Genomic DNA, 11,559 nt, shown 5'->3' on the forward strand with positions numbered 1-11,559 from the left:
GAGGAGCAAGATCACTACGTAAAAGTGACACCATTATGAATAAGGTGAGTGGGCCAAAAGGGAGGAGGACATCAAGGCCAAGCAAGAGAGTTCAATAGCCAACTGGGCAAAGAGGGACGCTGACAGAGAAAAGAGTAGGGCAGACGTGAAGGCCTTTAATGAAATGATGGAGGGAAGGGAGGTGATAGAAAAGCCCACGAGAGGACGGTGGCCATGCGTGAAGCCGACCGAGAAAAGAGAAGCTGAAATTGAAGCGCACCTAGAAGTGGCGTCAAGGCTGTAAGCCATTCACAACGCCAACCAGATGGGCGTGGAACCGGAAACGGAAAGCCAGGGGAAGATGTATCCCTGGATAGAGGACATGAAGAATGGTATAAAGAGAGGATGGACTGCTAAGTAAAACGGAGGCCAACCCAGATAAAAAGGAGGCAATTGATCGCGCGATAGACATTTTTGAACAAATGATAGCCTCGACGAAGACTAACGAAGAAAAGATGGAAGACAAATATTTGAAGGAAAATCCGGAATAAATGGAATGTGATTGGGTACGTCGGGAAGTCCCTAGGGAAGATGCAGTAGTGAAACCTTTCAAAGGAAAGAATCAGCGGCACAGAGAGCTGCATCTATCTGCAAGGCGACGCGGAGAGCCGAAGGAACTGACCCGTGGCGATTGCGAATCTCGGAGTAAATTCTCCGCTATCCGGAATGAGTATGACTCGCATTGCAAAAGTGACACGACGCAGGGAACGGGTGTTTCATAGACAATGAAAAGGCGACATTGCACCGAGAACCCGGAAAGGACGAAAGGAGGAGAATAGACGATGCAAGGGACCAGAATGCAAAAATGGCACAAGGGACGGGGGCTTAAAACAGCAACCAACAAACAGCAAGCGAATAAAGGACCTAGGCGACAGACGGCTACTATGTTCAAGGAAGAAAAAGGTAACCACGAACGGACAGCGATCACATCTGGAAAGCGAATGGAAGATCAGGGAACACCTATATTAGATTTTCAGAGAGAAGATCACGAAAAAGTATTCGGAACTTACAGCGGGTTAGGAAGAATTACGGATTGAACTCTGTGGAGTGGTTGACCCCTTCCGAAGCGGAAAAGGAAGCAGGGTTAGTGTAAGAAAAGTCGGACATGGGGGAGCACCGGTGGCTCCAAGTGTTATGGCCTCTTCTGCTGAAAGGGGAGGGAAAGTGAGAAAGAGAAACTTTTCATTATGGTGAGAACTTGGACTAACTGGAACAGTATAAGGAAACCACTCGGGACGACCTGGCCTTAAGGAAGGGCCAGTGGTAGCGGTTAGTGGTCAGCACTTCAGAGTGAGGGGATTGAGGGAGAGACATAAGGAACGGCTTGCGAGAAGACGTTAAAAGCACAGTCACCGGAGAGCAACACAAATTATACACCGTTAGGCTCTTCGGGACGAAGGGTCTTAAGGATTGGGCGATGTGAAATTGTCACATGCCACAGTGACTAAATCCGGGATTTGGATTAGTAATTGAATGTATTATCAACCTACAGCTCGTAACAACAATTAAATCTCACGCTATTTTTGCTTTACACCATTTACAGTTATTCCACAATTATCTTCACTAGTTTTCACGTATTTATAACACAGGAACTATAACAGTCTCATTGAATTACACACTCCAAATATAGCAAAGTAAAAATTCTCCTTCTCACATGTTAAACATTCAGAGGCCGACTTCTAATTCTTTTTGAACTACGACATTTCCGTTATCTCCTACCGAGAACTGGCTTGCGTACTTGTTCGGGTGATTCTGCTGCTGCTACTGCTCGTAACTCGTAACTGCTGTACTTCTCCAGCTTTTTGCTGTCATCTTGAACTGCAAATTTTTTATATAGCAGCGGAATGTACATGGATCTACAATAAACACATACACCGTGATCGCTTACCGACCAGTCTATTTGTGTGTCGGTAGGATCTACAGAAAGCATAGATTCTTTTATTGTTGCAAGTCCAACCGTGTTTACATTTCTGTTGTCTGTCAACGCGATGGCCACTCCGTTATAATATTCATCCTTATAGAATAATAGCAGTTTCAATTCAAAATAGATTATGATTGGAAACAAGGAAGATGTTAAAATTCTTTACACTGGAACAAAATCCCAGTTACATCAGATGAACACCAGTTCATTAAAACACATAAACAGCAAAAAATTTTCGGTACGAGCCAGAGAAATCACATAAGAAAACCTAATCCGGAAGTAACTATAATATTCCAAAATTAAATTATATATACCTACTATACCAATCAGCCTTCCAATAAACAATACTGAGTTAATACAAGTAAAATAGCTAATTTAATCGTAAAAATTCAATGATGTGAACAGAATATATTAAAAATATGAAATTAAACATTGAACATATCTTCATAACAATAAACAGAGATGATTGATGTGTGATATTCCTGTAATAGAAAAAAACAAACCTTCAAAGTGTTTAACAGAACTTATACGAAAAAATACGAAAGAATGAGAGTATATATGAGCATATAAATGTGACAGAACTGGCCCGAAACATATCAGACGGTAAAACATTTACATTCTCTAACCAGAGGAATTCTTGAAGAGAAACAGATTATTGTACACACAATAATTCAGTTGAGATAATAAATATATTTTCATAGCAATGCAAAATTAATATATATCTGTAGAATCGTACTTTCGCGTTGAATGAATGCTTTTTTCGCACGCATTAAACGAAAAGATTCTCTCTTATGATATTCCGCGTGACACCAATTTTTTTTGACCATGGGCGGACATTACCGTTCTTATTGCATGATCATGCTTGTTCTGCATTGTGTGATTTTGAGATGCATATCCAGAATAAAGCGACGAGTGAACATTTTCTTACACACATCGCAAGTAAAAGTCGTATTCCAGTGTGCTTCCTTAGATGCTTGTTTAGGTTCGAGCTGTGAGCGAAAGTTTTTTACACACTTTGCACGAAAAAGGTCGTTCTCCACTGTGCATTCTGAGATGGGTGTTTAGGTTCGAGCTGTGAGCGAAATTTTTCTTACACTTTGCACGAAAAAGGTCGTTGTACAGAGTGTATTCTGAGATGAATGTTTAGGTTCGAAATATTAGCGAAAGTTTTCTTACACACTTTGCACGAAAAAGGCCGTTCTCCACTGTGCATTCTGAGGTGTTTCTGCAGGGTATACTTCTCAGCAAAAGCCTTTTTACACACTTCACAAGAAAATGGTCTTTCTCCATTGTGTACTTTTCGATGCCTGTATAGGTTATGGAGCTGAGTGAATCTTTGCTTACACAGTTCGCAGGAAAATGGCCGTTCTCCCGTGTGTACCCTGATATGATTTTCTAGTTTAGCGCGACCAGTGAAACTTCTCTTACATACATTGCATGTAAAAGGCCGTATAGCAGCACCGAATCGTTGTGTTTCACTACGCTTAGGAGTTAACGATGTGATACACATTTCACAACGAGACATTGTTTCTCTGCTGCTTCCACTTGCATGTCCGGATAGATTATATTTACGAGAGAATGATTTCTTGCATATCTCGCACGTATGAAGGTCCTCTCCTCCGTATAACTCTTGCAATCCTGCACTCTGTTCACAAAGACGTTCCTCTGCATTAACTCCCTTCAGGTGCGCTGTTGCACTTAATTTTACACTCTGGAAGAAAGAGAAACCCTATCAATACCTACAGTGGAGCTGGGCTCAGGGGCGTTTTGAAGTATTTCAGCTGTCACGTTGAGAAATATTGTTGCATGAGAAGGAAGCTAGATGGCATTGTGTCCCCTCGTGAACCACAACACACACTGATCTTCATATAATACCTTTAAGTGAGTATTTTAAGTAACCAAGTCACGTAAAACTAGACCAACCTAGTGGAGGATATTGTGGGTGATGAATAACCTTTATGCAGGCATTTATAATAATTCTTTGAAAAACTCGTTGATTAATGCACATACAGTTCCTCTGAATGACATTTCAGGACATTTTAAAATTTCTGAGTCCATTCCATGCTTAGCGAAATTCCTTACTCCATATCCTGTTGGTATATGTTTATAGCAATTAAGTAATAATGTAATTATATCAGTAGATTTTCAGTGGAATATAATTTTATGAAATTTTCAGGATTCAGATTCTAGTTTACTTAACGTTGGTTTTATTGATCAGGCAAACCTCTGCCCCTGTTTCACTAAGTACAGTATATATCATTTGCAATTCAAGAACCAAGGAAATCACATAAGAAAGTTGAATCCGAAGGTAACTCCACTATTCCAAATCTAAAATATAATATTATATTTAAGCATCCTGTTACACTCACACAGTATATGAGACGAACTCCGTCTTAAGTGCAACAATTTAATTGTAGTTTTTCTTCTTCCCTTCCTCCACACTACATGTTTCGGCCCTAAATGGCCATCATCATGTTTGTATTCTTACGTAGCTGCTACACTGCCCGTAGTTTAAAATTTAAAATCACCAGTATTCCCAATTGTATGTATGTATAAAATCTTTGTTAACCTACACGCGTCAATTTGATTTCTAAAATTGGCACTTTTTTTAACACTTCAATGCAAAATTAATATGTCTAAAAAATTTTCCGTTCTTTTTCTTTTTCCAAATTTTAAAAATTAAAATTTCCTCGGGGTACACGCCCTATGTCTATAGTGCTGCAGCGGCTACTTCTTGTTTTATTGCTGTTCAGGTATTGTCTGTAATATACAAATATTCGTATTACTATTTTACGTTATGTTATGTTATTCTTATATGTTTATACTGTTATTTGTACTTACTCTGTGTAGGCTCTCTGTGTGTGTCGCTGCTTGTCTTTAATACGTGTGCTGTCTGGTGCTTTGTGTGCTGTGTTTTATGTTGGTGAGTGTTGGCGGGGGAATGGGTAGTGGTGAGTGTTGGAGGTACCGTTAGTCTGTATAGATTTCGTGTATCGTTTGGAATTTGGGATTGTATTTTTCTATGTGTGTGTCATTCACGTGTAGGCCCTTCTTACTTATTTTATATATATGGTATTTCTCTAATGTATTCAAATGTCTACCCTTCTTTCCTGTTGTTATAACTTCCATTACGTCTGTTATTGTTCCGTATGCATGTCCTGTATTTAGTATGTGATTTGAGTACCCAGAATTGCTATTATTATTTCTAATATCATGTATATGTTCTTTATATCTAGCGTTAAATGTTCGGCCCGTTTGCCCAATATATTTCAATGGGCAATCTACACATTTCATTTGGTATATGCCACTTTTATTGTATTTGTCCAATTGTGGTTTTTGTTTGAGTATGTTTTCTATTGTGTTTCGTGTGCGGAATGCTATTTTCGTCTGTGTGTCTTTAAAAAGTTTTGTAATTTTTCTTACTTCTTTTGTACTATATGTACAGATGCCCCACTTTGTGGGCCTAATAGACCAATCACAAGACACAACAAAGAGTACAGTCAGTATTAAACATTATAAAACCACACATAATAGATAAAGTCAGAATGTGGTATTAATAAATAACAATTTCACGTTACAGATACACATAAATATAGGAAGAGTGCTCCCACAGAGGTATTTTGGCGTGATTCGCGTATTGAGATACGACGTAAGGATGACGAATCCTGAAAAGATTTAATATTTAAAATCTATTATTACATATATCAAACGAATATATATTTTAGTCATTTTAATATGAAGATATCGGGGCATGCAATGCAGTAGTTAGAAGTGCATAGAGAAAACGCACCTTAGGATGGCACATTAGTGCTGCAACATGTAGTGCAAAAGAGAAGTGTAAGGTGAAAAACGTGTATGCACTGTAAGACGGTTAGCATAAATCATGGACCAATCATGCTTTCAAATAAACAATAATGAATTCGCGCAAGAAAACAAGTTTAGGTAATTGTGAAAATTCAATGAATTGAAGAGAAACAAAAAAAAAATATATGAAATTAAATTTTGTACATATCTTTGTAACAGTGGACAGAGAAGAGTGATATGGGAATATTCCTGTAATACAGTGAAATGAAACTTAAAAAATTTGAATAAAAACTATAGAAATACGAAAAGATAGATTATATAATTAAAACTTGTTTTATTCAAGGGAACAGTGAGGACTTAAATTTATGAAACTTGGACCGAAACTTATCACACAGTAAAACGTCGAGGTTCTGTAACCAGATAAATTCTTGAAGTTAAATATAACATTTTAAACATAAAAATTCAGTAGATACAATAAATATATTTTCATAGAAATGCAAAATTCAGAATATATCTGTATACTCGCACCGTCACTTTGAATTGATGCTTCCATGCACACATAACAAGAAAACGTTACCTCTCATGATATTCCATGTGACGCATTTTTTGTCTTCCATCACAAGTGAACATTCGTTTCCATATCTCACGATCATGCTTGCTCTGCACTGTGTGTTTTGAGATGCATATTCAGAATGAAGCGGCGAGTGAACCTTTTCTTGCACAATTTACACGAGAAATGCCGTTCTCCACTGTGCACTCTCAGATATTTCTTCAGGATATATCTATTAGCGAAAGTTTTCTTACACACTTCGCAAGAAAAGGGTCTATCTCCACTGTGTATTCTGAGATGTATGTTTAGGTTATGCAGCTGAGTGAACCGTTTCTTGCACACATCGCACGAGAACGGTCGCTCTCTACTCTGTGCCTTGAGATGCCCGTTTAAGATAGATCTCGTGCGAAAGTTTTCGTACACGCTTTGCACGAAAAAGGCCGTTCTCCTTTGTGCATTCTGACTGCGTGTTTTGGTTACAGCGCTTGGCGAACGTTTGCTTTCACACGTTGCACGAGAAAGGACGTTCTCCACTGTGTTCGCTGAGAAGCCTGTTTAGGTGAAAGTCCTGGGCGAACGTTTTCTTACACACTTCGCAAGAAAATGGCCGTTCTGCAGTGTGCACTCTAGTATGGTTTTGAAAATTAGAGTGACTAGTGAACTTCTTGCAATCTTTGCAAGAATAAGGCTCTCTGAGTCCACTTGATCCTTGTACTGCACTATGCTCAGGAATTAACAATGTTAGACACATTTCACAGAGAGACTTCGTTTCTCTTCTACTTCCACTTGCATGTCCCAACAAATTATTCCCACGAGACAATGACTTCTTACATGTCTAAAAAAAATCGAAGTTTTCTTATCTGTTTAACCATACTGCTCCCTGTTCACGAAGAAGTTCCTTGGCATTAAAATCCTTACTGACGTGTGTTGGTCCAATATTTGCTGCATTTAATTTAACACTCTGAAAGAATCAGAAATGCTATCAGATCCTGAAGTTGAGTTGGGCTCGGAGGCATTTTCACTATTACACCTGACACCTTTACCAATACTTTTACGCAAGAGGAAACCATGATGAAATTATGTCCCAACTAGGTCCTCAAAGTTTATTAATAGAAACCTAAATTTCTCTAAGTAAATACTAACAAGTGTCTCTCAGTCTAAGTGGAATAGTTGCATGCGGCACACGCCATGCTAGGCTTTAGTTAATACAGTGAGTTAAACAGGTCCTGCCACCGACTGGAATTATTTGCGAGAGAAGCCTCATCCTTTGCTTTGTATGTGTAACAATTTTACATATATGTTTCTTGAAATTCTTACTGGTTTAGAGCAGGTTGAACCGTGTGAAAATGATATTCCTGTACATAAAGTCAAGTCTTATGTTCCTGTTGTACAGCACAGGTCTGATTTTGCCTTGTGCCTTTATGCCGTGTATGTGTACCTTCGGTTACTATTCTACTGTCTCTTTCTTTATTGTCGCTACATGTTCCGGCCATCCTCAGGTGTACAAGTTACTGTGATTAAGGAATCTGCTGTTCACTTTCTCTTATGCAGTTGCTTCGGTTTACTTCTAATTACGTGGGTCAATCATCTGTTTTCATTTTGGTGTTCTTCAGCTGTACGTCTTTTTCTTTATTTGTAATATTTGACGTGTGCATGTGGAAAGCATTGCTTCTTTCTATAAAAATCCTACAAACTACATATCGAGCCAGAATGATTCAACAAGGATATACACCAACATACCACAAAAAGTCGTATCAGACTGAGTTGTCATTTAGCGCTGCTAGCGAAAAGCCAGGACCATAATTTTACGGATTTAATTGTAATTTTATTGCAAGTAACAACACATCCCACATGTAACGAAATTAAAGACACAGTGCAACAACTTTAGCAAGAGTAACCACATGTGAAGATGGCCATGTGAGGCAGAAACATGTTGTAGAAGAGTGTACTGGCATAGAAAAGAAGAATAAAAACGTAGAATTAGGACGATGTAAAGACTTATTAACTGAAAAGTTATAGTTTCAGTAAAATACCGTTTAGAATAAATGATTCACAGACCCACATGATAACAATTGCTCTGTCGTAGAGAATAATTGTGCTAAGCTCTGTAATTTAGAGACAGCATCTAATAGAAAAATACCAAGTGTCGCGTAATATAATTCGAAGCCCTTATTCTTCACAGTCACCGGAAAATATGAAAACGGGCTTCTGTTCCCTATTCGTGGTACAGCCATTTAGGCAGAAGACTGCACGTGTAATTTGGAATTTGGGGAAAAAATGCATACCGTACGTTTGTGCTGAGACCTCTAGGAACGTAGGTGCTTACGCGTAGGCCTCCAAGACAGAACTGCGAGAGGAATAAGAGACTGGATATTAGAGGAACAAAATTTCAGGATGTCTTAAAGTGAAGCGAATGTCTGTTGTTCCTAAGTGTTTTGAAATTTCAGTTGTAACACTGAGATCAGCAAGGTTACAAGGAAGTGAGATGTATAGAGATCTAACACACTAACAGTGAAATATTATGTAAAAAAACTGCACTTAATTTGGTTACTGGCACATATAATTTAGAAGAAGAAAATTATGATTTGAATAAAGTTAGTAATAAAAATTTGTATGCTATAAATTTATAATTGGACGCACAATACTTACAGCCTGATTCTTCAAAGCAGGAAATGTCCAGTCAACTCGTGTCAGAATTATTTTTGGGACTCGAGTTGCTAAGGAATGCAACGTCCTTCGCAGTCTCGAAAGGCGTACTTCTTCACTTGCCATTCTTCTCTTGTTAGTCTTCTTCTTCTTCTGTTGCTCTGTGACGAACACACATAAAGTTTAGACACTGACACACCAGAGCGTGCAATGAAATACATCACTCCGATGTCAGAAAATGAAGCAATATAATTTGATATGATATTCCAATACAAGAATCGGAAAGTTTACACCCCTGTCATTGACAATCCCCGTTCTTTTAAATTAAATACAGATTATGCGACTGCAATGCGCATTTACATATGAATACATTTTTCAACAGGTTCTATTGCGTTACACTGAAGCGCAGTTAGTAAAATTTAACTGCTTTTCATAGGCAAATTTCTCAGCCTTTTCGCCAGATATGTGAAAGAAGAGCCGTTGTGGGCTTAAATGAAGAACTGAAGTAATTAATCTGCTGTTCGAAGACAACGTTCAACTTAAGTTGTTCCGGAATAGCTCTGTCTTTATACAGAGGGGTTGCAGGAGGGACAACGGGGGTTCTATCCCCGAATGGAGCATGATACTTTTCTCTATTCCACTGCGTCCAGACCGGGCCTGAGACCCACCCAGACTCTCTCTACTTGGTAGAGGAGGATATTTCCACTAGGGTAAATAAGCCAGTTCTTGGAGCTCGTCTCCATTTATTGCCGATTACAAGAACGGTGGCGACATAGCTCCATTGCCACATGTATATTCATGGTTTTACTGATTCATCAATTAAACACAGAGACAACTTTACCTTCTTTCTACCAGATAATTCTATATATGAAAAAAATTCGAAACATTAACAAAATTAGAAATCTACGTTACATGCAACTTTCTTCAAACACCCACATATCCAGATGCAATTATTAGAGTGCAGGGAAAAAAATACTGGAAATATGGGCACATTTTCTGTACTTTTTGTTCGAGGTATTGCTACATATAAATTCTGTCATCGTCAGAACAAAGTTCTTGGTTTCATTCCCTCATTATTTTGCAATAGTACATATATATTGTTTAACACTACAAGAGCAAACTCATGACATAAACTGGTTTTGTCCCCAATATTATGTATATAATACGGTCACGATTTTACGTTCTACACAGATATCGTTAACGTGCATATTACTTACCTTTAGTCCGTATACAGAAGGGACATAAATGTAAAGGAATACACCCGAGATGCAATCACTCAGACGTCCCTAACTGCTAATGCCAAGCTTCAGCTTTTTAGGTTGCTGGGTTTCTGTTATGATTTTAACACACAAAGTCAGACACATTTTTTAATTCATTAGATGATATAAATGCAAAATTCTCGAAACAAGCAACTCACATTTCTGGTTGCAGTTTCCAGGGATGACCTATCTACTGAGACACTCATATGTATTAACACTATTATCTCCGGATTTCAGTGAACTTATAATTCAGTAATATTGCAAATTTGTTTTTAAATTCAGTATCTCTTCAACACGACATCGAAAACTCGAATGTTAGTAAAAATTTAAAAAGTGATTTATAAAACCAGGTAACTCCAACAGAAAATTAATTTTGAAATTTTTGGGGTTGCATATTTCTTGTTACTCCTCTCAAAATCAGGCAAATTTTCGGCACGAAGACATATTAGAAACTGTAAAGAAAATACACTTAGTTATTTTGAAGGCAAGTTACTTGTCCTGTTATGTCCTCATTACTTCTGCGCGCTCTTCTATAAAATTACGTGTTCTGGAGCTGGTGATTTCCGATAATCATCCACTCAACTGGAGCAGTGTGTGCCATTACTTAGGTGCTAAGGCAACTGCGTATCAAGAAAGAAAGAGGCCTTACATCTTGATTACATATTATTTCCAGAAGTTGAGAAGACTACTCTTTTGTGTGGTGTGACGAAAATTCTGGTATGTGTTTACCTTCGTTTCCAATTGTCCTACTGACTCCATCTTCAAGGTGGATTAAGCACTTCCTCCTAAAATTTGAGATAGTTCGTTAATCCGTATGTTCGATAAAATTTTTCAAGTCTATACGTCGTCACATTCAAGAAGACGGTAATATTCATATTCAACGCAGTCAGAACCAAATATTTCACGTACTTTTGCGATGTTCCATATTTCGTTGGCACTGTAATGCGAGGAATATTCTGAAAGTAACCTCCTCTTAAATTAAGAAAATAATGAAGGAGCGGGGGAGAGCTGGTTCATGCGAAGTAGCGTCACAAAACTGGTCAGTTTCTGTTTGTTTTTGTCTCTACATATTGAGTTTTTACGTGTCCTGCGAATTATAATTCGGCTAGATTCTGAAATCGCACTGTTACCCTCTTCCTTGTGATAATACAAGTGTGCTGCAAAAATATATGTGAATAATACGCGGTTTACGGGCAAAATATAATGAGTGAAGAAACTGTAATTCAATGTTATAGTATGTTCAAAGGTGAGCGAATATATGTTCACAAACAAAACACAGAGAATATCTTCAGCTTTGAATTATTTAGAGAGATATACCACAAAGTTAGAGATGAAATTCT

The 11,559-nt window shown here is 38.0% G+C and overlaps 1 protein-coding gene across 1 annotated transcript in view; it reads right to left on the bottom strand.

The window, feature by feature from the left end:
- Window positions 1-2,864: 2,864 nt before the first annotated feature.
- LOC111864051 (gastrula zinc finger protein XlCGF7.1-like) overlaps window positions 2,865-11,559 on the bottom strand; it is an 11,977-nt gene continuing 3,282 nt past the window's right edge. The window contains exons 2-3 of the mRNA XM_023851005.2: window positions 8,964-9,121; window positions 2,865-3,671 (exon numbers count right to left, since the gene is read on the bottom strand). Coding sequence (XP_023706773.1) covers window positions 3,051-3,671; window positions 8,964-9,086 — 744 coding nt within the window. The 5' untranslated portion in view covers window positions 9,087-9,121 and the 3' untranslated portion in view covers window positions 2,865-3,050. The remainder of the gene's footprint in view (window positions 3,672-8,963; window positions 9,122-11,559) is intronic.

This window comes from Cryptotermes secundus, unplaced genomic scaffold, assembly GCF_002891405.2.
Source record: "Cryptotermes secundus unplaced genomic scaffold, Csec_1.0 scaffold601, whole genome shotgun sequence".
In the NCBI taxonomy this organism is placed as follows: Eukaryota; Metazoa; Arthropoda; class Insecta; order Blattodea; family Kalotermitidae; genus Cryptotermes; species Cryptotermes secundus.